We start from the raw sequence: 27,129 nt of genomic DNA, 5'->3' as shown, positions 1-27,129 counted from the left end.
AAGCGCGATTCTTCGATGTGATTCGTGAACAGCGATCGATTTGGTAATCGCGTATTTTATCGCGTATTCTATCAAATGGGGAAATGCTATGCATACGATATAAAGCTTGCGAATGAGAGTGCCGAATTGCGTGTATATTAGCGAATTAATGCGACATTCAAACGAGACGATGACGACAACGGCGACGACGACGATGACGACTGGTCGACTAGTTTATTGTATACTACTGCTCACATACACACACGCACACACATATACACATATATACCTACACGCATACACGAGGATTGAGAACGAATGGGAATTGAATACCTATGTAAATTTGAATATACATATGGGTATATATCCGCGTGTACAGTCGAAGCCCAATGTAGTATGTAAATAAGCCAAGCGGACAATACACAAAAAAGAGAGCGAGAGAGAAAGAGAGAATGTAGTGACCAAAACCAAAAGGAACGAGTGATATCGCACAATAAAGTTTAGATACCGGCAGGCGCCGGCGAGTTCGCGCACGGGAGAGAGCTTTCGATTCCAGGCATCCAAGGAAGATTGATTAGCTCGCTGTTAACGCGAAAGCGAATGATACTAGATTAATGATGCAGAGATACCCACCTCTCGGACGAGACTTACCTCCACGCGCGAACTAGCTGGTCCTGTTAACAATGGGTTAAAAAAAGAAAAAGAAATTAATAATAAAAAAAGAAACTTTTTATTCTTGTCCCTCGAAAAGTCGGTTAAAGGATCGCATAATATACAAACAGTACAAACAGAAATTAAATGACCGCTTACTTCCAATAATAATTAACGGGACTCTGGTATCAGTTAATTAATACACGCACGCATTAATGTCGCGTCAAATTTGTCAACGGAATTGGCGTCAACTGCTCCGCTAGAATATCGTAATGAGACATTAATGAAATGAAAATAAAAAGAAGATCCGAGTCCGCGGATGGGCACACGCTGCAACATTTCGTTACCAACTCAACCCATAAATTACGAAGCGCGATAGCTGGTATCTCGACAGAAGTCTCACGTCTCGCCGCTGCTGCGTGTCCCTTTACATTTAATCTTAATCAACAGCGAAGGCGTTATCGATTTTACAATGCAGGAATCGTAACATGTAGGCGTATACATGCTATTGCGACGCGTAAATCAGTCGAGACACAACGGGAGACGGCCGAGACACGGCAAGTATATATACATAAAGTGATATCTGTAATGAAGCGATTGTATACATACGTATCGAAGAGAGAATTATATCGTATGTAATTGTTGACGTTAATACACACTGGTCGTAGCGATGATATTTTTTATCGAAAGTGCTCAGCGAGGTCTACTGGACCCATATTGACTCACTAACTCGCTCACTCACTCTGTCATTCCGATCACTCACTACCCACTCACTACAGTATATATGTTACGAATATGTGCTTTATATAGTTTAACAAAATAAATTATTTCAAAACTTTGACAACGTCTAACGATCCCTATATTCATTCGTCAGCTTGCACTTTGTAAGAATAAAATCATCGTAATTGTAATAGATCCTTTAAAAGCAAAACAATAGTATAACTAATTTTTTTTACTGAGCCTATATTTTAATATTTAGAATGGTAAAATGTAATATCACAGTAAGATAACGAAAAACTTAATTCACATATGATTGTCTATTTAGTCAGTATTAATCTCTATCGCATGATCTTTTACAAAAATATGTTCGACCTTTGTATTACATTATATCACATTATGATACATATTTATATATGATATTATTAATTATTAATACAAAATTATATTGCATTTCACAAGGGGAGGAAACAATCTTAAAGAGGTAACAACAGTGGATAAGTAAATGGAATCTATTTCGCATTACAAAATGACACACTCAAGGAATAAGTAAGTCCGTTATTACTTTCGCTTCCTGTATCTCGAGAGCGCTCTTCTTGTCGCGAACCATTTCTAACTCCCGTATCAGAGCCATTGCAGCCTCAACGCAACTATCGACTTCCTCCACAACGGACACATTCGGAAATTCATCTCGCAACAGATGCAAAACTATGTTCAGCTGGTTGACAGATCTGAAAGCGTATTCTCAATAAAGTCAATCGATCCTCTACTATCACGCGCCTCACACAAACCACAAGCAGTACTCATCGAACATTAAAGCACGAAAATAGAGAGCTTATTCCCATCAGCGATGCATTACCTGGTAAAGATTCTGAGGCTCGCGTGGTTGTCACCGATCGATTGAACTTCGACCAAACAATACATCAGAGAGCCGTGCTCTTTCACCAAGAACACGTCGCTGTAAACTTTCGAGAAAGACTTCGTAGCCAAGAAATGGAATAACTGTTCCTTCTCGGATCTAGATCCATCTTCATCCTCTCTCGAGAATAGAACGTTAACGGTCCTTTCTGTGTTGGATGTACTTTTCAGAGCGAGTATCGCGCTATGCTGGTTCTCGTCCAAGAGCTTTATGCACGATATATCGATCGTTTCGGCAGTGGTGAGCTGTATTGATGGCACTGGCATCTGTAATTGCGTCTCATCGATCTTGTACGAAATCGTGCCCCAGCATTCGACGACCGGTCCTCGATCGAACGTCGGCAGATCAAGCACGATCACCGCTACGACGTGAACCGCGCGAGGGTAGATCGAATCGATCTTTTCCCACCGATTCTCATTTAATTTCCAAAACATCGATTCGCCGCAAATCTCCACCTGATCTCGCACGTGTGGATAATATCTGAGGTTGATCAATTTCCTACAAAGAAAACGTACGTAGTGACATTTTGCGTCATTAAGGTGATCCTGGAGTGACTAGTGAAAAGTGTTGCCAATTGCACACACACATATACAAAAATTACAGTTGAAATGCTTTTTATAAAAATTTCGCAATTTGTACGCACAAAATTGCGGTTGTTTACAATCGGGATAAAATAAAGGAATATAATGAAGCTTTTCAAAGTGACTTTCGAAGTGTAATAAAAAAGAATAGTATAAATGAAAATCTTGTACATACTTATACATACATGCAAGATTTTCATTTATACTATTCTTTTTTATTACACTTCGAAAGTCACTTTGAAAAGCTTCATTATATTCCTTTATTTTATCCCGATTGTAAACAACCGCAATTTTGTGCGTACAAATTGCGAAATTTTTATAAAAAGCATTTTTTGTGCAAATGGCAGCACCATCGCGAAAAAATTTCCTAGTCACTCCAGCATCCCCTTAACTATTAAAAACAACTGACCTAAGTGAACTTGGCGTTTCACTTTTATTAATTAAATTTTAAATATACGAAAAGGTAGCATTTCCTTTGTAGATGTTGGTAGTAAAAATAATTTCGTTTGTTTAACGCAAGAAGAATTAGCAATTTAAAAGAATGGTTCGCATCCAATAAGATAAGAGAAATTATGATATATATATAGATACAAAATCGTTTCTAGTTTGTAGTGCTTTCGCTTTCACTTTCATTTGAAAGTTCAAATATGCAAAGTAGGCAACTATCTCAGGTAGCAACATATAGAAGAAGTAAATAACGCGACATGCATTGCATTCAAACTAAGGAATTTAAGGAATTTTCTCTACATAGATTCAAGTCTCAAAGACAATAGAGGAAAGCCAGCATTTGTCTGCATCAACGGGAAAGAAAAAAAACTGGATTACTTCAACTTTCGCCGCTCGAACAATTCAGCTTTATCTTGATTTTCTTTCGGCACAATCTACATATTTCTACACAATTAGTAAGTCAATCCAACTTGTGCAGTTAGATAATATCTCCATCCTCTACTCTGTGCTTAAAAGTGATGGGACATTTTATCTTTTCATCGTTCAGATATTCAATAATTTAGTTAAACATTGTAAGTACAATGAATTGCTATGTATTAACATCAAAATAAAATTATTTTTCTAATCACTTCTCTAATATGGTTGATTTTTTACTATTTGATTATGCATTATAATATTCTAGCTACAGCTCTCTGCTGCGTGAGAAAAAGATGATGAACGCTGTTTTTCCAAAAACTAAGGATTTAGGTCATGCACAGATAACGCGGTCGACAGGTCGACGAATATGCACACGCGAATCAGCTTTGAAAGTAACGTTAGCACTGACATTATCTATGCAAATTGACTCGCGAACACTATAGATGCTAATCGCAAAAATATCTAAAAATATAATTATGGTAGTGATAATTTTTAATAACTTAGTTTTTTCATTTAACCTTAAACAAACTCCTCTTTGTTAAATGTTGAAACAATCTACGAAATTCCTTTCCTTTTATTTTCTTTTTAAATAAAAACTAGATCAGATTGCACGCAATAAATGTAAATATTTTTATCGCAACTTCTTTTCATTGCAATTAGATCAAACTGAAATACAAAGTTGAGAATTAATATCTGTTTCTATATACATATATATATATATGCATATATATACATATACTGTGCAAGTCGCGTAGGAAAGAAGTTACTTTAATTTATTTCTCAAATACATAAACATTTTCTAGACTGACATATCACAGTACAAGTTCTTGTGCCTCTTAGTAAAAGATGCCTGCTAGCAACTTAATACAAACTAGTACAGCTGTCTGCACTTCATCATCGTTGTTGGATCGATGTGCCACTAACATTTCTTCAACTGAGGAAACAGATGGAAGTGAGTGAGCGAAGAAATGTTTAGCGCTCCAGAAATTCAACGATAACGTAAATCATATAAGATTGAATCAAATCACGGCAGACCTGTTCAACCAAGAAATACAGCAAATGTATGTAAGAGGTACACAAAATATTTTTTATCTATGATAAATCAATAGTTCCTGCATGTCATCTATTTTTATTCTCGCGTTTCAATACAGATTAAGATGCTAGTAATGAGTAAGGAAATAAGTACAAATGTTGAGTAATATATAACATGCAAAAAGAGTGACACAACGATATTATTTCTGATCGTAATTTCTAATTAAATTTCTTAAACGTGCTCAAACTTTATTCCATAAAAAACATCAGGAAACGTCAGTTGTGACCGCGAAACCGCAGTGTTTCGCGCGAGTCTGTTCAGAACACAAGTTGCAATTTCGTGCTACAATTTACAAACTCCGCGATTCGTGATTGTACCGCACAATCGATCCATCACGAGAGAATCGCAAAGTTATCCTAGTAGTAATTACATTTCAATTTCAATTGATTGGCCTCTGACTGAGAAAGCGTTTATTCGCGAAGCTGCGACACGGAACGGTGCGTTTGCGCGAGGAACGGCCAGCAGCAAATCGACCCGCGAAAAAACCAACCAATCGACGGAAGCAAGCAAGCTGCAGGTCCGACTTCGAATATTTATTCACCCTACTAGATCGAGACGCGTTAGTCTCATATTTATCATGTTAGTTTTATTTTAATATAACGTTATTTCATATTTATTTCTGACTATATTATTTTTTGTCGAAATTTATAAGTTATCTTTCATACATTCGTAAGAAATCATAAAATATATATGCATATGATTGTTTTAATGTATATTAATTTAAAACACTGCAAACGCGCGCGCTTTATTCTTTATAAAATAATACTTCATATTTTTTGTTTGCATATACATATAATATATAGTAACGTATTTCTTAGTTTGTGTAACTTTGTATTCTTTATGTTACATTTGTTAAGCACAACAATTTATAAAATATTACTTATTGAAAACTAAGACCAATTAAGGCCCAACAAAATTTCTATAATCTAATTGGACTTTATTCTTCCTGAGAATTGTGAAAAACTTTATATTAAATATTTTGTTAATAAACTTTATGTTACAATATTATTAAATATTCTATCTAATTTAACTTTCTAAAAGCTTCTTCCTTCATAAGAAAAGCTATTAGGTAAACCTGATTGTTAAGAAAAATGTGAAAACTTTAGTGCATAGAATCTAGTTCACCTTTCCGGAAGATAAAAACTGACTTTTAACTAACGAAGATTGACCCAATTTAATTTTCGTTGCAATTTGCTGACAAAATTAAATTTCGAATGAAACGTTCAAGTTCAAGAAAAAGATCATTCAAAATAATCAGAGATCCTTGTCAAATTTATATACTATTTTGCTATATTTCAAGCAACAGACACAATCAAAAACTTTTACGTAATCATCATGCACCACCCAGCACCCTGAGAAACCGGCCCTGATAGGACGGGTCGGGTGGTAGCGTCGGACGCGAGCGTCGAGGCGCCCGTTGAACGCGACGGTCGGCCCCTCAGTAATCTGCACGATGCCGCCGTGATCGTAGGGCATCGTATTTTTCCTGGTGACACGCGCACGCATCACGTGGCATACGCACCACGTCGGTGTCCGGGCAACCTCCCTGCGACACAATCATCGTTCAACGTTCCGACGCGTTGTACCGACGCTCACGACGCGTCCTAAGACCTGGGGGAGAAGCGGCACCCGCCGACGACGCTCGTGTGCAACAACAAATGCATCAGTGATCCCGTCACTGAATATATGCCCGGAGAAGGTATGCAACACACGACCGATCAGGGAGGGAACTTCTTGATCGCGGTTATGCGACCCTCCGCGAATCTAGAGATTAGAGGAAGAGCACCCCGCTGACCTCGTGAACCCGTGCACTCGACAAACTGCAGATCAATCCATGAATGCAATTTCCTTGATGTCGAAAGAATCCTGCTTTTTGCAATAACACATTTTGGGAAAAACGTTCAATAAACGTTGAAGTATTAGAATACGGTAAACAATGAGATTTACCTGACTTAAACATTGCCACGATTTTTTCAATGATCGTGTGCCAAAACATATGATTTTAGCGTATTCGAAATACGAGGTATTGTCTAAGGATACACCCTCAACTCAATCATGACTAAAAGTTATTGAGAGATTAATCTGACTAAAATCTCGTGAAGTTAATATTACATAGCAATTTTGATTCATAATTTTTCATACTCATACTTTTTTCACTGACTTTTAATTAAAAATTTTCATTTCTCTTTTATCAATTTTTCTTTGTCTCTTCCTTCATCTCTAGAAAATTCTTACAAAACAGATTCGTTTGTAATATAAATCAAAAAAGAAAAAAAATTGATTCACGTTAATTGGTATGAAAATAATCATGCCCGAATATCCTGATTTACTCAAATAAAACTTAAAATTGATTAAAATTACTGAAGTTCTATTTGTCATTTGATACATTTGAAGAATACTTCGCGGACATTTATCGATAGTTTATAATTTCAAAGGTTGCCTACAATAAATCTATGCCTGAAAAAGAACAATTACGAAATATTTTTCGACATATAATATTCTTGTAACACTTGTGTGTGCAAATATTCTCTATCTTTGAAGTTTATCTGAAAGTAATATTTATAATCATAATCTAACTAGCAATATTTCATTAACTCGCTGATCTTAATTCATGAGTCGATTTTTTATTCGCGATTTAATTAAAAATTATATATAACATTTTTATACATCTATATATAAATAATATTTTTTCCTCAATATACATCTTTAAATCTGAAATATTATTTTCATAAGAATTAAATTGATTCTAATTGTAAGTTTAATTATAGGTATTTATCATTCCATATTTTAACAACGAATTTTTGAAAATTCTTTAATTTAATCAACGAATTTTTACTATTTGCAATTTTTCATGCTTCGTATGACCAACTATCTGTATACCATTTTTTATTAACGAGATTTCAATTCAATAATAATTCCTAGATTGGTATCTATTTTTACATACTTCAAAAATAAATTTTTATTCTCTTTACTCATAATATAAATATAATCATAAAATCGACGGTTCCATTCATGCTAAGAGATTCACACCCTTTGCCGTAGGAACGAACCATCTTGGAGCTCACAGAAAATATAAACTATATGCACGCAGAATAGTATTACCTAAGCTTATACAATGTAATATTGAAACCCTGGCGCTAATATAAATCCGTATCGCATAACTAGATAATTAGTTGCTGATAAGACAAATTCTTTTTCACACGGAATAAAAAAAGGAAATCAATACTGCTTGAAAAACTAATATCGCGATAGTTATGATTTCGCGAAATTAACATAATGGATATATTATATTTGCCGATGAAATATATATGAAAATATATAAATTATATTATCAAAGTAAGCTAAAAATATGTCGTTAATCAGCTAAGATTATCGTTATCCTTGAATGTCTATCACGAGGACGATAAATATCTTTGAAGCTCAATAAAAAATATTATATATAGCTTGTTATTCTATTATATTATTTTATAGCTATACTGTTTATAGTATTATGTATAATATTGTGTACCGGATATCATGTTATACACCGTTACTAAAATAGATCTATTTTACGAAATCTAATTCAATTTCATTGTATGCACTTTTGCGCAACATTTCCGTAATAGTACAAATGACTATGCAATATACAATATGTATCTTGCTATTTATCGTTATTCAAGTTTTTAACTTTTTCACCTTTTTATTCAAGATGAACCCGTATCGCATGATTAGATGGATTAGTTGCTGATGAGACAAATCCTGTTTCACACGAAATAAAAGGGAAATCAATACTGCTTGAAAAATTAATATCACGATAGTTACGACCGACATCGCGGAATTGACATAATGGATATATTCGCCGATGAAATGAATTATGTGTGAAAATATATAAATTACACATTATCACTTACTTTTCTATTTATTTTTATACTTTAACACCTGTCCCTTAAGTTACCGTAATATTTTCGTCATTAATTTTGTTACTGTTGCTATGAATTTTATTTTTGATAAACCATCAGGAATGGATCATCTATGATCTGATCGAAGAAATCAAATGCGGAATGATCGTTCGCATCAATGTAACCACTGACATATTGACCGTGAGAATTTCTGTGGTACATGAATGCTCATCGCATGGATGCGGTCACGATTCTGATTGCTTGACGCGCTAATACTCACGATCTCGGCGCAGACAGACAGATGCATACTGATATCGAGAAATGCGAAACTGATTACCTATTCCATCAATGTGATATCTGCTTCCTACTCGCCTACAGCATTCAGCAAATAAACAGCCTACTTATTCCTTCAACCGCTTCTTCATCGCTTCATCGTATTTTAAGAAGTAATGGATAAAAAATAATGGATTAGAAATCGCTTTCCCAAGCAAACATTAACACCTTCCCTGTCGCGTGTACCATACACACTGAAACTCATTTTCAGACCAAGTGATATTTTTTTAGTGATATTTTTATTAGTAGATAAAGTGCAAGAAAATAATCACTATTACATGCTCTATGATGTTCGTTAAATTGCATAAAGTTTCACTATTTACTCTATTAAAAAATAAATTTCCAGCTCACAAAAAGCGAAAAAATAAATTATTTTTATATATTTATCAAACTCTGTGTACCAGTACAACGTGTACCGTTTTTGGTACACATGATCTGAAAATGCCAACTACTCAAAAACGGCTTGCCAGGGAACGTTAAATATCATGAAATCTATATTGGTTTCTGAAATTGATGTTATCTAAAATATGGAACGAACAGTTATTCGCGACAGGTGTCTTTGCTGTCTTTCACGTATACATTGTAGTTAAAGTACATGTCGATGTGGCAATGTCCTGAGAAACCTAAAAGACGATAATGATTAATTGAACTGTCGATATGTAGAACCAATATCGCACTCGTCTATAAAGGTCAGGATACGTCGCACAAAGACGTAACACAATGTATTTGTCATCAACACATTTCACTTTCTCATCAGGATAAAAAACGTGGTAGCATGTAGACTACCAAATGAGACAGATAAACGTGCCTAATCGAGTTCTATTCGCCGTAAAGATAAAACAAATTATTTAGTTATTTAGTCACATTTAAAACGATAAAGCGAGCAGTCGTATACTCGAGCATCGCGTTAAATGTCACGACGGTCTCAGCCGGTCGGAAGTCGCAAGTGTCGAACGCTAAATAATTTACGATCGCAGAAAACATCGTGCACCTCGTTGCACTCGTTCGTTAGCTCGTCACGCTGACATTCTCAAGATAATAGTTTATTCGTTCATCCGTTCGAATGTTCCCGCTAGCAACATGAACTGTGTCGCGTAGCAGTCGACACAGGCAATGCAATTAATGCACAATGACCGAGGAAGAAGGAGAAAGACCGATGGCACTTATTACGGCAAGTCAGGCTATATCGTAAGGTAATGCTTTAAACATGTTTCAGTCCGATATGAGTACAGACGGAAACATGTCCACCGGGAGAAGATGACCCCACGTCGTCGCGTCTTGGCAGGAATTCACCGTGCTATCTTCGCCGCTAGTATCCTGGCACTCGTCATCCTGGCACTTTCGAGCCAGGATGACACCAACACCTTGCAGCATGGGAATTCGCTGGAGGTGAGACTTTACTAGCTCTCAGAGAGTTTACTAACGGACAGGCCATATCATTTGAGCACGAAATATTTCGCTGATCTTTAATACTTCAGAATTTCGCTGTTCGAGATGATCTAAACGTAATTTATGAAATCTGGAGACCGAACATTTATTATTAGTAATGTTTGATAATGGCCCACTTATCAAATATCGTCGATATCATCTAAATTTGTACATTCAAATAATCGAATTTGCGACAATTTTTCACATTACAGGAAAATTTGCTAATATCGATTAATATACTTAATTGAAAATTTATTTCTTCATTTTTACCAATAATCACTCGTTCTATCTTATTAACTAAATCTTGATGTGTATTGCACGTTGTAGAAACTGTAAATCAGATGAACATTTCATTCAAGTACATATCTTTGACGTAACAATAATTCGTGTAAAAAAATCCATTTTGAGAGAAACGTCGAATTGTGTATCGTTGGTTTCACCGGTTCTTGGGAGACCAAAAACGTTTGCCTTACGTAAAGCACAACGATCATAGATTGGCACATTTCCAGACGCAATGCGGTACGTGGATCAGTGCCCGCCTGATATGGCCCATTTAAGTGTTCAAAAGATAGTTAAAATTTGCTGCTAATCATCATCATATATAGCTGCAACCAATATAATAAAATAAAAACAGCATTGACGAATACATGTCTTTCAATATACAAATCCATTGAATATACTATCTTGATAATAGAAGACGTTCAATATCATATTAATTAAATATTAAATAAATAAAGAACATTAAATAAATAAAAATATATTAAAAAAGAAATAAATTGTTTTGAAAAAAATTTTGTCAATTTAATTGAATTTTAAAAATAAAATTTTGAATAAAAAATAGAATTTCTAATACACAATTTCTAAAATATATTATATCACAGAATAATTCGAAAAGTTTCAATTATTTTTAACCCTTGAAATTATTTCTAAAAATTATTGTCTCAATGTTAAACGTAACTATTGCGAAGTAATCAATCTGCATTTTTTTCAGTAATAGCATATAACGACAAATGACCCGTCAGAATAAAGAAGAACATGTATACATAAAGTCGAGGAAAAGGATTATATTTCACGAGATCATCGAGATCATCTCATTTAGATAGCACATAATGCCGAAAGGCTTCATATCGGGATATTCACATCATAAGTTTATATACGTGACACTATATTTTTACATAGAAACTAAAAGTACATAAATCGAGAAATCGCGTGAAAATGTTTGTAACAAGATAATGACGGAATGAACACATAAACACATTTGAAAAATAGTATTGCGGATATTTTCCTTTTATTTAGAAATGATACAAAATTGTTCCTATTAACAAAATTTCCAAAATAGCAAATTAAAGGTTAATTCCAGTGCAGAACGGAAAAAACCTTTTACATCTAGAGATACAAAAATTCGAAATCATGAATGAAAATGTATTTAATATTTAAAATTGTAATAAAAGAAAACGATAATCAAAGTTTAAAAAAGGTTTAATATGCAAAATCATATAAATAGGAAAATACGAAATATTTTTATTCGAAGGCATTTAATTATCAAATGGAAAATAATCACAGAAATGGTAAAAAGAGTTACAAAATAAATAAAAATTTGTGATTGTTAGTACCAAAGAAGAAAAACCTGTTCTCATATCGCTCGAGAGAACTCGTTTATCCGTTATTTCTCTACAACAGCACTTTTGTGGCTAACAGGCGAACATCTAACTGCACTTTGAAAAGCTGTTTAATCGGTATCTATCCTATCACTGGCACAGCGAGCAACGAAGCAGCAACTTAACGGAAATAAACGCAGAAATACAGCAAAAAAATAACGATCCTAATGCCCTGCAGGGTCGCACGTGCATGCACGATGCGCCGATGCACAAACGTGCGCGGTGCACCACTACCCTCCGTGGCCCACATTTACCGCCAGCACAAGGCGCGTTCTACATCGAAATCAATAAGCGGAAGCCGGTAGTTCTGCATTCAGTCTTACCATCGTCTCGCTATGCGCATCGATGCGATTTTCCTGCATTAAACTATCCTAAATCTATATAATAAGAAATCACCCTAATTAAATGAACAGCCTGATGATCGTCATTTAAGTCACTACAAAGTTTCAGTCTGCAGTATGTGATCGTAATCAATTTGTGATAAAGTCTGGTTAACTTTCTATAATTTAAAGATGAAAAAAAGAACTATATGTTCTAATCATAAATTTAGTGAAATGTTTCTACAAAAAATTGCTGATTATTAAACAAAAACGTATCTTGCAAAAGTTTTAATATAAATGAGAGAGAATGTTGCAAAATACAGAGAAAATTTTATTATTCTAAGATGAATAGAATATCCTTTTGTTATCCTTAAGAAATAATACTTAATAAAAAAAATTATTATATATTATTGACATATTTTACATCATGACGAAAGAACTATGACAGAAATGACGTAGATCAAAGTATATATATATATATAAGCAAATTCGATATAAGAATTTTTTTTTATTTCCACTAGTAGAATATGCTCCCGCAGTTTGTCGGTTAAAACCCGGGACACCCTCTGTGTGTGTGTGTGTACAAACTGCGGGAGCATATTCTACTAGTGGAAATAAGAAAAAATTCTTATATCGAGTTTGCTTAGAAATGCTTTATTACAAAGTTATAAACCAATATTGAAAAGAAATATGAGATAAGTAACAACGGATTTTTTCACAAAAATAAAAATTATGTACGCAATGATTTAGTGACGCATTTCAAAATATTGTCCTTGCACATCGATACAAGCTAGACATCGACGTAGTACAGAATTTGTTACAGTATGACATTCCTGAAAATTTCGTTTCTGATAATCGATTGGAAGTAATTCTTATACAGGTGTGTAATGATATGCGAATCTGTCATCAGCACGCAATGTTCTTCAAATAGTGTTTCGTGATATCTGCAGTTGAGCCGAAGCACATCGAACACTTTGTGTAGGAGTATTATCAAAAAGATTTAAGATTCTTTCCGAGCGTCGTCGGTGTCTTAGAGCTGAACGAACATCATCATATTCATTCATAGGTCGAAATGAACCCAAATTACGTAATTGCAAATGGGTATTACTAAACACAGAACTATCTGGTACTCTCCTGTTAGGAAATCTACGTTGATACTCTCGTACGGCAGCTCGTGCATTTCCATCACAGAATCCATACACGAAATGAATATCAGTGTATTCCTCATTTGAAAACACTTTTGGCATTCTGATAGTAATTGCTAGTTGACACGACGATTGAAATCTAACAGCTACTGTTGTGAAAGTAACAATCATACTGAATCGTTTCAACATAGTGAACATGAATACATGTGAATACACATAACATAAACATCTTCGACCTTCCAAATTCTACACTATGTTCCGTTGTTACTTATCTCATATTTCTTTTCAATATTGGTTTATAACTTTGTAATAAAGCATTTCTAAGCAAACTCGATATAAGAATTTTTTCTTATTTCCACTAGTAGAATATGCTCCCGCAGTTTGTCGGTTAAAACCCGGGACACCCTGTATATATATTCGTTCTCATGTATCTTGAAAGCCAATTTCCCGAAAATACGGATGATTCATGAAATCGTAGAAACGTGCCATCTTATTTGCGACACAAGTTCACGGAGTGTCCCAACTTAGTACACAAATTTTCTTCTTCGCCTGCATTCTATATATTGCATTTGTTACTATTTATGAATAGGTATGTGCTTTGTTTCTTCTTTAAACCTCTCCAAAATTATCACGAGAATAATATTAAGTGATACAAATTAAAATAATTTTCACACGATTCTAAATAATTATAATAATTATGATAATTTATAATCATACATAATTATTTAGATCTCCTTGTAAAATCTAATAAATGTTTCTGGTATATATCGTACATCCATTTTGTAATTAATTATGTGATGCATTCAATATAATGTAGTGCATGCAGCCGACGCTTAATAAGCGCATAGGCACATATTTAAATATATTACAGAAATTAGAAAATTGGATTAACCTTGCGTGTTGCGAAGGAAGTTACTACACTATAGTCTCTATGAATTACAGTATATAGACTCTACGATCGATGACACAAATCGAATTACTATCGTAGCTTTGTGCATATGCCCCTGTTATCCTAACCACGGTTTTCTGTAATTACCACTCATTATTTCATAATTACGGTTAATGTCGTAATAAGGCGGTATTAACTTTATATCGATCGTGAATGTATATTTGTACTTTTTATCTGCTTCGGGATCATAATCGTATCTACACACAAATATCGTGCATGTATCATGTACATATACGTAAGTATAAATTGACGACATAATGATTAGATTGTCAAAAAAATGATAGAGACTCGGATCTCTGTTATTTCTGATGAAAAATTACGCGGAGTAATCAAGCACAAATGATCTTTGACGTTACGTGTCTCGTGTCATATACATATACATATATCGCGACTCTTACGTCAGAGTCCGTTCATATTCCATAATTCAGTATATAGCGTTAGCGTATTTTATAGTTGTTTGATATACTAACCACTGCTATGCTAACCACGGGACAGTTCTAGGACAAGTTAACAACAATTGGTATTGAATAACACTATGCGATATTTCAAATTTTTAAGTGCCTTGATTAGCGGCGTACGTACGAAATGACATATCGCGCGTTTAATGAACAGTAAACTTACACCCAACTCCAGTTATAAATTACGTGACAAAAAATCGTTTTTTTCCCTCGCTGGTTTCGTTTTACAAATTAAAGCTTTTTTATGTTTCAGCAGGACGCGAATCTGACACCGGAGGAAAGAATATTAGAGCAGATCGCCGCAGCGGAAACCGAGCGGCGTCTAACAGCCAGGCGGAAATTCTTAGCGGAAAAATGCGCGGAGGAAGGACTCGACCGTCCTGGAAACGATTCGCTTCACAGACCCAACGCCTGGGAGTTCCTTGTAAATAAAGAGTATCATCTTATATGGTGCAACATTTTCAAAGCAGCCTCCACGTCGTGGATGTATAATTTTAATTTACTTGCAGGGTAAATCGCATCGCTATTTACACAGTAGAACTTATCGTCAATAAAAATAGGGTTGTTAGAAATAACGTTATAAGAAACGCAGAATTTATTATTGCAAATTGCGAAATAGGATTATAAAAAAATAGTATTACAGAAAATATTAGAGAATTATTGGAATTATCCTTGACTTTTTTCTCCGATCAAATCTTATATTTTCGCTCTTTAAAAAAATTGCTGCTGATCAGATGCTAATTATTATAAATTACTTTAATTATAATTACTTCTTCGATTTCATAAATAATCATCAGTACATTATATTACAGATACAGTCCGCAATTCCTAAGAGCCTCCAAAGCAGTACCAGTCTCGCTGGCTAGACAGAGGTACCCTAGGCACACCGCGATAGAACTAGCTAAATATCTGAATGACAGCATCAGTTTTCTAATAGTGCGACATCCATTCGAAAGACTGCTCAGCGCCTACCGGGACAAATTGGAGCATAGTCTGCCACACACGTTTCACAGCAATCTCGGTACACACATAGTTTGGCATTATAGAGCAAAGGTAATATTATCTGATAATTTGCAAGAATGATACAAATTCACTTAGACAAGAATTCTTCATATTTCCATACTCAGAATCGAAATAAATAAAAATTCCAATAAAAAGAAAATTACAAAGAGAATTTAAATATAGGGAGATTTAGAGCAAATAGAAACCACTTACGAACAAATGGAGGAATTTGAAGTCAATTTTCTCTAAATATTGCGAATTGAATGTAATACTCATATTGACAGTATAAATTAAAGAAATTGTTAATAAAGAAACATATACAATATTGATTTTCTATTTTCTGTACAGAATCCAAAGACGCATACAAAGCAAGGACCAAGATACCCGCTGTTTGAGGAATTCGTGCGATGGTTATTGTGTCAATGGAAAACAGGAAACGATCTCGATATGCATTGGACACCAGTTGTAAATTTCTGCACACCTTGTCAAGTGCGATTCGACGTGATAGCTAAATTCGAGACGTTGCATGTGAGTAACTTTTAATTATCCACATAAAATCTAATATAATGAGAAACATTTTATTATTTATATTTTTGAAAAGCTTAGTCTTGTTCAATTATTTTCCGCAAAACTTCTGAGATTATGTGTTTCTCGTTACAGGATGACCAGAACTATCTTATCAGGCACGCTCATGTGGGACACATCATTAAACCAGAATGGAAGAATCCAACTAGGGGTGTCCAAACGAAAGATGTAGTAAAAAATTATTTTACGCAATTATCCAAAACACAGATATATGAGCTCTATGAAATGTTCAGGTATGTCACAGAGATAGTTCATGAAATCTACACGTTATTTTTCATATATAACAGTGTAAAATGGTAAAATGCTCTATTTTACATTTTGCAGATATGATTTTGTATTGTTTGACTATTCGCCTGAGGAATATCTAGAGTTTGGAAGAGACGAAGTTACTACATTAATATGTAAGAATTAATATTGCCATCATGTCGCGTGTACCGTGTGCGAACACGCAAAATCTCTTATTGGAATGATGCATATATACAACGAAATTGTAGATAGTATTTAAATGAATTTAAAAAGAGAAGAGACTATGATATTTAATATGTACATAATAACAATCATGCCGTCGATGCATTTCTTACATAGGATTTTAAGAATGAAATAGATACTTAATATCTTGTTTTGTAATTTGCATATATATTACGTTATTATATCGAGGATTTTAGTATGTTAAAGTTTATCAAATTGTTATATGTCACACGAAGCATGTGTGAGGGACACGAATGAAATTTATGATAAATAATTACAAAAATGTCTTGCAAATATAAAAGATGTATGATTCAAACCAAATTTTTACAAATTTGTTTACAAAAAACAGCTGTCAGGTTTAAAGTCTTGCTTGGTGCATACCTAATTATTCAAAATTTACACATCTCTCTTAATTATCTTCCTTTTTAATAACATAAGATAGATTGAGTGTTCCATTAGTCATAAAAATTGCTAAAGCCTTTAAATAGAAATGCAATAAAACTGACTTAAGTAAAATGTAGGTAGATTTAAAAGAAATTCTAAAATATGATACAGAATCAAGAACAATTTGTGATAGCTTTGATCTTGCATAATGCAATAAAGGTATCTAGATGTCACCAGATAGTTTCTGACAACTGCACAATAATTTGTATGCATAATTATACAGTACCACTTGCGGTAATAGTACTGCCTTGGGAGAAACATGGTATGAAATGTTGAAATACCTAACTTGTCACATTGTATCCCTTTAAGAGGAAAACATTTGATAGAATTAAATTATTCTCTTTCCAATGGGTTATAAAATATACATTTTTCAAAAGTAAAACATTAAAATGATCAGAAACATGAGTTTGATATAATTGATTGAGATATATTGGCCACTTCTAACACCTATGTTTTAAATAAGAAATTTACACAAAATTGCAGAACTCTTTTGATTTGAATGGTACAGGAGTATCTCGTTATAAATTTCTATATCTAAAAGGTGAAATATTGTTGAATAAAGATGATTTGTACTATATTCTATGTGCCGAATACTTAATTTCATCAATACTTGATATATCTTTTTTATTCTTCTAGATATATATCATTTTTCCTTTCTACATTGTTTTCATCATATTAGAATAGAAAGCAGTAGTTGTTTGAAGCGTGACAGTTTATTAAAGACTCACCAACGCGACCTGTTCTGCAATTCTACTCCAATAATCCACTTATCTTGAAGAACACACTGCCACTGCGAGACTATCTCCAAGTTTTTCTCCGCATCACTGATTCCGTGACTCTTCTGCTTCCGTGTGATAGGTTCTCCTTCTACAGTGTACAACTGTAAAATTGGACATACTTAAAAAATTAATAACAGCAACATAATATGACACAAGAAAGTCGCATGAGAAAGATTGTGAAAAAAGTTGATGAACGTAGCAATACAAGATTGTATTGAGACCAAACATACACTTCGCCAAAGAAGTTACACGAGGGAACGGAAGATCACTTGAAGCACATCACATCGAATGGTAAAAATCGAACGAAGTATCAACTCACGTCACTGTCGGAATCTGAACTCGGATCCTCGCCGTAGAGCGCGCGCCACTGTAGAGCATTTAAAATGCGCGCGGTGGTCGCCTTCATATCCACGATCTCGTTCGTCGCGCTATCAATTCGGTTCTGGACATCGGCGAACTGTTTCAACAGGTGCTCCTCGACGGGATTCGACTGCACGTGCACGGTCTGCACCGGCGATGACATCTCCTCGTCGCTGATAGCGAATAGGTCGTCGCAGGAATCCATCGCGTTACTTCGACATGAAACTCGTCCGCGAGTAGTTAATCGCGTTAATTAATCACGTTGTCGACGCGCGGCTTCTTCTTCTTCGTCCCGTTAATGGCGCGCAGTTGTCGACGCGCGGCAACGCGTGTTATCGCGAAATACTTTTCTTTGGCGGAGGATTTCCTGCGAGTAGATCACGCGAACAAACCGGCCAATCGGCCATCAGCGCGCGAATAAACTAGCAGAACGAAGGCATTTACGTTGATCGACAGATCGGTAACTTACCCTCTGCCGATAACGAAAAATTTATCTATGGTCGCGGTTCTAAAATAGTATCAATCGACGACGTATGAGGAAACGTCGCCAGTGCGGCCAGCTGCTTCCCTAGCAACCCGTCTTTTCGTGCTTGCGTCCGTCCGTCCGTCAGTCCGTTTGTCCGTATGTCCGTCCATTCGTTCTGTTGTGGCGTGCGTGTCATCGGACGACGCTGATGAGTTACCTTCGAGCGTGAGATGCCTCTGCCTGTCGCAACTGCGTCGCGAGGCTTGTCGTCGGGCGGCGCGACGGCGTAAAAATGGCGGTGTGAAGCGATGGCAGGACGTAGATCGACGTTAACGAACGCGGCGGACTCGCTGTCCGGATCGGGCGGCGGCGGCGGCGGTGGCGGTGACCCGCTACGTGAACTCTTCGAGGCCTGCAAGACCGGCGATCTCGCGAAGGTGAAGGCGTTGGTCAACCCGAAGACGGTCAACGCCCGCGACACCGCCGGACGCAAGTCCACGCCGTTGCACTTTGCAGCTGGTGAGTCGAACTCTCGATTTGCTCCGAGTGTTGTTGCTCGAGCAACGTTATTTCTGGGTTGCTGGAATTTTAAAGTGTCTTCTCAGGCACTTGGATTCACGGGCGAAAGTAAGCTAACAAGTGAGCATGACGTTCAGCTGATCGCAGCTCGTGAAGTCAAACGTGCAGTAGCAGTGTAACGTCACACACCGTAATCTCATTCATAGAGAGGAGAGAATTATAAAGTATCATTATTAAGATAAGAGATACATTCTGACGAGACTCTTTAGGATGAATACACGAGTGTAAATTGTACTAAAAATTTATATAGATATGAATTTGATTAAATTTTACTAAAAGAAGTCTAAAAATGTTATTAATTAAACAAAATAAAGAAACACAGGTTTAGAAATATTATTACAGAATTATGGAATTATCAGTCGAAGACTTCTAACATTATGATCCTTAATTGGAAATATTTATCTAATTTTGTTGTTTATATTTTATAGTAAGTTGCAATATTCTAAAATTTGTTATGTGTGTATAATAATATGAAAATAATTAACTTGAATTTAATATAAGCAGTTAATTTTTTGCAACACGAAAAAAATATTGTGCCTTGTACATAAAAAAGACATTATGTATTCTACTATGTACTGTATGTAAAATATAGAAATTCTTATGAAAAGTTAAATTAAGAAATTGTTGTGTGTCTACGTGTAACACATATATATTTTTATATATATTATAGACTATGCGGAATATTACTACTGTATTTTTAATAGAAAGAAAGACCATTATGCGAATAATTATATATAATTAATACATGAAATTTTAAAATCTCATAGGATATGGTAGAAAGGACGTTGTAGAATTTCTTCTATCCGCTGGTGCATCAATTCAAGCACGTGACGATGGTGGTTTACATCCATTGCACAATGCGTGCTCCTTCGGACATTGCGATGTCGTGAGACTGCTCTTGGAAGCAGGAGCGAGTCCAAATACAAGGGATAATTGGAATTTCACGCCTTTGCATGAGGCGGCGATTAAGGTGCTTATTTTAAAGCGAGAGCATATTCATTTTTATTGTGATTCTTTAACGGACATTAACCGCTGAAGATGGAAATGGTGTCTAACTTTTTCATCTTCATTGTACTCGACAGGGTAAAATAGACGTATGTATTACTCTGCTACAGCACGGAGCAGATGTAAACATTAGGAATACTGAAGGAAAGACTGCGTTAGAGGTAGCTGATGCCTCTACTAAACCAGTACTAACAGGAGAGTATAGAAAAGACGAGCTCTTAGAAGCCGCTAGATCTGGAAACGAAGAACGGCTGTTGCAGCTGTTAAATCCACTAAACGTCAATTGTCACGCCAGTGACGGAAGAAGATCTACGCCGTTGCACTTAGCAGCTGGATATAACCGATCCAGAGTGGTACAGATCCTTCTTCAGAACGGCGCTGATGTGCATGCCAAGGATAAAGGGTTTGTATAATATATCAGATTTCCACGACAACGTGCTTTGAAAAAAACTTCACAAAGAAATTTACTCCCCACTTTATTTACAATATTCGTGCTTCTTTTATTCAAACGCTTGATCCTTGTACTTTTAGAGGTCTTGTGCCACTTCACAACGCCTGTTCGTACGGCCATTTCGAAGTAACTGAGGCACTTCTGAAGCACGGTGCCGCCGTCAATGCCAGTGATCTTTGGACGTTCACCCCGCTGCACGAAGCCGCGAGTAAATCCAGAGCAGAGGTTTGTTCCTTGTTATTGAGCGAAGGTGCCGATCCGACGCAATTGAACTGCCATAGTAAAAGCGCTATCGACGTAGCACCGACACTCGAATTACAAGAGAGACTAGCATGTAAGTACGGAGCGAGTATCTATCGTTTATTCTCCTATTTTATTTCCTTTCTAGTCTCTTCCTAAAATATACGAAATATTATACACAAATGGATTTAATTGATGTCCAATATGACTTGTAGACGAATACAAGGGTCACTGCCTATTAGACGCTTGCAGACAGGCAGATCTTACTAAACTGAAGAAATATCTGTCTCAAGAAGTCGTGAATTTCAAGCATCCCTACACGGGAGACACACCAATGCATTGCGCGGTAGCGTCGCCTTACGCAAAGAGAAAGCAAGTGATCGAGGCCTTGATCCGAAAGAATGCCGCTATGAACGAGAAAAATAAAGACTTCCTCACGCCGCTTCACGTGGCAACCGACCATTCGCACTATGACGCGATGGACATACTACTCCGGCATAATGCCAAGGTCAACGCGCTCGACGGTCTAGGACAGACCGTGCTGCACAGGTATCTTTGTTCTAGAAAACCACTCGTTTCGATTCGCAGGTCCAAGTGCGAAAGAAAGCGATGAGTGATTTTTCAATACTGTTAGGAGTTCACAAATCATCAATTAATTACTTCCTTACTAGGTGTGCCAGAGAGGATAACATGCAGGCTTGCAGAATACTCTTGTCGTACAACGTCGACCCTTCGATAGTGTCCCTTCAGGGGTACACGGCGGCGCAAATAGCCGCCGAGAACGTGCTGAAAATACTGCAAGGTGAGCGCAATTAATCTGATCTCGATTCGTCCTCGAGATTCGTTCGGCTGAATATTTTCGTCTTAAAGCGATTAAATTGGTAGATCCACCGAGCGGGACCGATGACGCGGAGGCACAACTGTTGGAGGCGAGCAAGTCGGGCGATCTCGCCGCGGTGGAGCGGATATTACAGGCCAATCCGCATGCTGTGAATTGCCGCGACTTGGACGGCAGGCACTCAACTCCGCTGCACTTTGCAGCGGGTTTCAACCGAGTGCCCGTTGTAGAATACCTATTAGCACACGGTGCAGACGTGCATGCCAAAGATAAAGGGTAATTACGGTTTACGATTATATTGTTTTGAAATATTTTTATTACCTTTTTCTACCTATTTTGTAAAAAATCGGGAAAAATTTACAAATCAATCATTGATATTTTCTCGTTGAAATAAATTTACATATGTATTATAATTTTAAGTATTTATAATTTCTCGAATATATGTTCCATAATTTAATATTTACAATTTACTGGTGTAATTTAAATTGTTAACGTTGCGATTGAATCTGACAGTGGATTGGTTCCTCTTCACAACGCTTGTTCTTATGGCCACTACGAAGTCACGGAATTATTAGTAAAGCACGGCGCGTCGGTGAACGTCGCCGATTTATGGAAATTTACTCCGCTTCACGAGGCTGCCGCCAAGGGCAAGTACGAGATAGTGCGATTACTCCTGAGACACGGAGCGGACGCCACGAAGAAGAACAGAGATGGCGCGACGCCGTTGGATTTAGTGAGAGACGGTGACCAGGACGTAGCGGATTTACTACGTGGAAATAGCGCTCTTCTCGACGCGGCAAAGAAAGGCAATTTAGCCAGAGTTCAAAGACTGGTTACGCAAGATAACATTAACTGCCGAGATGCGCAAGGACGGAACAGCACTCCGTTACACTTGGCCGGTAATTTGCTTTTTATGACGATCTCTATCTCGATGATCTTTTATTTTAAATAATGCCTCAATAAAATTTCTTTATTTTATTTTATTCAATTCTACATTTATTTCTTTCAGATTTCTTTTGCACTTTGTGTTATTAATATTATAATTTAATTTATTTTAATATAATTCAAGAAAGGAAACCTTTTTCTAGAAAAGAACATAAAAAGATTTTGTAATTTTCTTAGAAACAATATTCCGTGCTTATCAATTGTAATACATAAATTGTGTATTTTATTATGCAGCGGGGTATAATAACCTGGAAGTGGCTGAATTCTTGCTTGAACGTGGTGCAGACGTGAACGCGCAAGATAAAGGCGGCCTTATTCCGCTGCATAACGCATCGAGTTACGGTCACCTGGACATCGCAGCTTTGCTCATCAAATATAATACCGTAGTGAACGCAACGGATAAATGGGGATTTACTCCGCTTCACGAAGCTGCGCAGAAAGGTCGGACACAGTTGTGCGCCCTTCTACTCGCCCACGGCGCCGATCCATTCTTAAAGAATCAGGAAGGACAGACTCCGGTGGACTTGGCCAGCGCGGACGATGTAAGATGTTTATTGCAAGATGCTATGGCTTCTCAACAAATCGTTCCGTCAGTACCCTCCGGCAACATGGTGAATAATACCGGCGGCAATTCCATTAACAGTAGACCGCCTAGTATCGTATCCGGTAAGAACAGTTTGTAATTATTTATTAATTATTTATTAATTTATTCATACTAATTAACGAGTAATTCTCATTTTTTTTCCATCTAGTTCCGGTGACTCCGCCACCGCCTCTTACTCAAGAAACGGTCATCATGCCGTCTGGCGCCGCTATGACTCTGTGCGTACCGCTGGCCCGTCCAACATCGTGCCTGAGCCCGATGCCGCCAAGCGAGCCGTGCTCCGAAAAGGAATCCAAAGACATGTGTAAAGAGCACAATAGTGCCATCACGACCGTCGCTGGCTTCCTGCAGAGTCTCGGCTTGGAGCATCTGCTGGAGCTGTTCGAACGTGAGCAAATCACGCTGGACATACTGGCGGAAATGGGCCACGAGGATTTGAAGCAGGTCGGAGTGTCGGCTTACGGTTACAGGCATAAATTGATCAAGGGCATGGACAAGTTGTTGAACACGGCAGCGGGCTCCCTATGGCAACCCTCCATAAATCCCGGCACCCTGCTGGTGGACCTACTGGCAGAGGACAAGGAATTTCTCGCGGTCGAGGAAGAAATGCAAAGCACCATCAGGCAGCACAGGGACAACGGCCACTCGGGCGGTATCTTTTCACGTTACAATATAGTCAGAGTACGTGATTTCTATTAAGATCCTAATATACACTTGATTTACGCTTCGTTCAATGATTCATGCTTGATGAAAAATATATATATTTTTTGTAGATACAAAAAGTCCAGAATCGCAAGTTGTGGGAGCGGTATGCGCATAGGAGACAGGAGGTAGCCGAGGAAGTCGGCGCTGCTGCTCCCGCCTCTCCCAGTACCGGACCACGTGGTGCTCCCACGTCGACGGTGTCACAGGCGAACGAGAGAATGCTGTTCCACGGCAGTCCGTTCATTAACGCCATTGTGCAGAAGGGCTTCGACGAGCGGCATGCGTATATCGGTGGAATGTTCGGCGCGGGCATTTACTTCGCGGAACATAGCAGCAAAAGCAATCAGTATGTTTACGGCATATGCGGCGGCACGGGGTGTCCCGCGCATAAGGACCGAAGCTGCTACATTTGTCACAGGTAGATAAAAGAGAGAAAATGAGAATTAAGGAAATTCGAACCGAAGAAAATTAGATGTCTTTGTAGAGGAGAAGTAGGCACTTTCACAACTGGGTCTTTAAAAGACTGCAAGTTTATTGGTAGCAGAGCAACTTTCACCATTGACTACCACCTCTATGAACGCGTTGCCGTGCCCCCACTTTCTTTTTTTTTTTTATAGATTGGACAGCACGGTTACATTTCTATTTCTCTGCTCTTGCAGGCACTTGCTGCTATGTCGAGTCACGCTCGGCAAGTCGTTTCTACAATTCTCGGCGATGAAGATGGCGCACGCCCCACCTGGCCACCACAGCGTAATGGGCAGGCCGTCGCAAGGCGGCCTGGTGTTCCCCGAATACGTCGTCTACCGGGGCGAACAGGCATATCCGGAGTATCTGATCACCTACCAGATCGCGAGGCCCCAACAGGAGAGCGGCAGCAGCGAGGGCGTCGAGGAACGGTGATCGGAAGAGCTGGGCCCTGCGGCAAGACTGTGCAGTCTCTGCTGCTGTCAGAGACCGAGGGCTTGCGGCGCGCTGTCGCGAACATAAAGTAAGAGATCTGCCTCGAGCTCGACTTACACCAATTCTTCCATTTTTAACTGATTAGGCTAGAACTTGCAAGAGAGTAAACATCGAAATATATACCTACGAAATATCTTACTCCAAAAAAAACACTCCAATGTATTTGAGTAATTTACTTAAAGCGAAGAGGTGGTCACGCAGATCGCGGTTTATTTCTAACATTTAATTGTGATTCGAGATATCAGTCCAATCGTCAAAAAGTAGAGACGAACAATGTATATTGATCAGAGGATGTATATATCGATATAGAGCGTGACGCGTCACTCTTACATCAGATTTGACGTATCGATTAGCGTGTGCCTAGGATTAGTCAGTATTAATGGAATAAATTGCAATATATTCATGTTCGCGTATACGTATGAGGAAATTAATTTATATTAACGTACGCTTCGACGAAAACGAAAGTGTGTAAAAAGATGAGAGGAATAAGTTTGATCTTGAAAGTATACGTTGACGAAACGATCTAATTTACTCTCGCATGATGTAGTAACGTGTATAAATTAAATTATCTGTTTAATATATATATATTAGACGGCAGTAAAGTCTGCAATGTGATGAAATATATATTTATACGTACACATAAATCTGTTTTTTTTTTTTTTTTTTTTTTTTTTAATGTGACATGCTAATAGATCCAAAATTATTATTACAAAATTTTTTTGTGATATAATTTTCGCGTATTTTTATTTTGGTAATCGGCTGAGGGAAAAATATATTTCTATGCAGAATATCAATTTAATTTACGTTTAGTCATTCAGAAATCCATCCCTTCACATTTCGGACTTTACTTATGCGTATAAAATTATAGTATATCGTTGTAAGTATCGTTAGTGTACATAATTTACCGTTATCTACTCTTTTGTATTTCATAAACGTAATTAATGGGGTTCCTATAATTCGATAGCGAGTTTTCAAACACTGTACAGTCTTTTTTTACTGAGATAATACATATAGCTATTTTATTAATGTGAATCTGTTTTTTGGGGAAAAGAGGATGTTAAGAGAGATGTTGCACGTCGCAATGAACTATAGAAATAAATTATTAACGACAGCGATTAAATTATTTATGAACGAATTAGTGAATAAAAAATAATCAGTTTTATTTCGGAGAATACTTAACGTTGGTCAAGGAATAACGTCTCCAAAACTGAATATTGTTACCATAAGTGGTCAATATTGAAGATACTCTCTGATCTCACTAAGAACACAGTCTTCAATTATTTACGACGTATTAAATGCAACATGATTTCGTCATAATTATAATAAAAAAGATAACGCAGGTGTGTGTGTGTGTGAGAGAGAGAGAATAATACTATTGTAGATAGCAAGAAATAGTTTAACCGCTAATTTCTAGGTGATGGTGATTTTTGTGTTTTTTTTACGGGAGTTCAGTTCACTTTGAGTAAAGTGTTACTGATTGTTTATGACTGCACAAGAAATGAATAACCAATGACCACTTCCGTGCTGTTGCATCTGCTTTAAAACTGACATAATATTTTCATACGAAGCAGATAATAACATGCAATAATAGCCGGAGTGATACTGAAGTGCATACGTATTACCACTGTGTTCTAACCATAAGAGAACAAGAGACTTATAGACGAACAATGACTTTTTCTTTATACATATATGATTGTTAACACAATGGGTTTTGTCTACATTTTC

The 27,129-nt window shown here is 36.8% G+C and overlaps 3 protein-coding genes and 1 long non-coding RNA gene across 10 annotated transcripts; 3 read left to right on the top strand and 1 right to left on the bottom strand.

Moving 5' to 3' along the window:
- Window positions 1-690: 690 nt before the first annotated feature.
- LOC105281652 lies at window positions 691-18,989 on the bottom strand. Its single transcript, XM_011343035.3, has 4 exons — window positions 18,571-18,989; window positions 18,201-18,352; window positions 2,207-2,764; window positions 691-2,078 (listed from the first exon to the last, which is right to left on the bottom strand). Exons 1-4 carry the CDS (start codon window positions 18,814-18,816, stop codon window positions 1,886-1,888), a joined length of 1,149 nt encoding a protein of 382 aa, XP_011341337.1. The 5' UTR covers window positions 18,817-18,989; the 3' UTR covers window positions 691-1,885.
- LOC109611115 lies at window positions 2,696-3,923 on the top strand. Its single transcript, XR_002193448.1, has 2 exons — window positions 2,696-2,777; window positions 3,599-3,923. It is a non-coding gene; the product is annotated as an uncharacterized LOC109611115 (long non-coding RNA).
- Window positions 5,609-18,052, top strand: LOC105281651 (carbohydrate sulfotransferase 11). 4 transcript variants are annotated; one of them, XM_011343032.3, is made up of 8 exons: window positions 6,414-6,503; window positions 8,493-9,128; window positions 10,232-10,404; window positions 15,230-15,483; window positions 15,786-16,026; window positions 16,324-16,503; window positions 16,636-16,793; window positions 16,885-18,052. In XM_011343032.3, the coding sequence occupies exons 2-8, from the start codon at window positions 8,984-8,986 to the stop codon at window positions 16,970-16,972; spliced, it is 1,239 nt and encodes a 412-aa protein (XP_011341334.2). In that variant the 5' UTR covers window positions 6,414-6,503; window positions 8,493-8,983; the 3' UTR covers window positions 16,973-18,052. The 4 variants fall into 4 exon arrangements, with proteins under 4 accessions (XP_011341335.1, XP_011341336.1, XP_011341334.2 ...); XM_011343031.3 differs by having other exon boundaries at window positions 15,227-15,483; XM_011343033.3 differs by lacking the exon at window positions 8,493-9,128 and having other exon boundaries at window positions 5,609-6,503; window positions 15,227-15,483.
- Window positions 18,990-19,236: 247 nt separating the features above from the next.
- LOC105281650 (tankyrase) lies at window positions 19,237-25,554 on the top strand. Of its 4 annotated transcripts, none has more exons than XM_011343030.3 (12): window positions 19,237-19,596; window positions 20,424-20,626; window positions 20,772-21,064; window positions 21,193-21,446; window positions 21,568-21,901; window positions 22,024-22,154; window positions 22,223-22,466; window positions 22,704-23,089; window positions 23,370-23,801; window positions 23,888-24,420; window positions 24,513-24,862; window positions 25,104-25,554. In XM_011343030.3, the coding sequence occupies exons 1-12, from the start codon at window positions 19,386-19,388 to the stop codon at window positions 25,342-25,344; spliced, it is 3,612 nt and encodes a 1,203-aa protein (XP_011341332.1). In that variant the 5' UTR covers window positions 19,237-19,385; the 3' UTR covers window positions 25,345-25,554. The 4 variants fall into 4 exon arrangements, with proteins under 4 accessions (XP_011341332.1, XP_011341330.1, XP_011341329.1 ...); XM_011343028.3 differs by having other exon boundaries at window positions 19,238-19,596; window positions 20,739-21,064; window positions 22,033-22,154; XM_011343027.3 differs by having other exon boundaries at window positions 19,242-19,596; window positions 20,739-21,064.
- The last annotated feature ends 1,575 nt before the right edge of the window (window positions 25,555-27,129 follow it).

The sequence above is a fragment of the Ooceraea biroi genome, chromosome 2 (genome assembly GCF_003672135.1).
Source record: "Ooceraea biroi isolate clonal line C1 chromosome 2, Obir_v5.4, whole genome shotgun sequence".
Lineage (NCBI taxonomy): Eukaryota > Metazoa > Arthropoda > Insecta > Hymenoptera > Formicidae > Ooceraea > Ooceraea biroi.
Note: the sequence above shows the minus strand (reverse complement) of the source record. Positions and strands in the feature narration are given on the sequence as shown.

Coding starts and splice junctions, on each gene's coding strand:
- LOC105281652 (XM_011343035.3), bottom strand. CDS start 18,816: ATGGATTCCTGCGACGACCTATTCGCTATCAGCGACGAGGAGATGTCA. Junction 18,353..18,570: donor GTTCAGATTCCGACAGTGAC/GTGAGTTGATAC, acceptor CCAATTTTACAG/TTGTACACTGTAGAAGGAGA. Junction 2,079..2,206: donor AGCCTCAGAATCTTTACCAG/GTAATGCATCGC, acceptor ATACGCTTTCAG/ATCTGTCAACCAGCTGAACA.
- LOC105281650 (XM_011343027.3), top strand. CDS start 19,386: ATGGCAGGACGTAGATCGACGTTAACGAACGCGGCGGACTCGCTGTCC. Junction 22,155..22,222: donor CGTGCTGAAAATACTGCAAG/GTGAGCGCAATT, acceptor TTCGTCTTAAAG/CGATTAAATTGGTAGATCCA. Junction 23,802..23,887: donor ACCGCCTAGTATCGTATCCG/GTAAGAACAGTT, acceptor TTTTCCATCTAG/TTCCGGTGACTCCGCCACCG.
- LOC105281651 (XM_011343031.3), top strand. CDS start 8,984: ATGCATACTGATATCGAGAAATGCGAAACTGATTACCTATTCCATCAA. Junction 9,129..10,231: donor GCTTCATCGTATTTTAAGAA/GTAATGGATAAA, acceptor AACATGTTTCAG/TCCGATATGAGTACAGACGG. Junction 16,794..16,884: donor GAGCTCTATGAAATGTTCAG/GTATGTCACAGA, acceptor TACATTTTGCAG/ATATGATTTTGTATTGTTTG.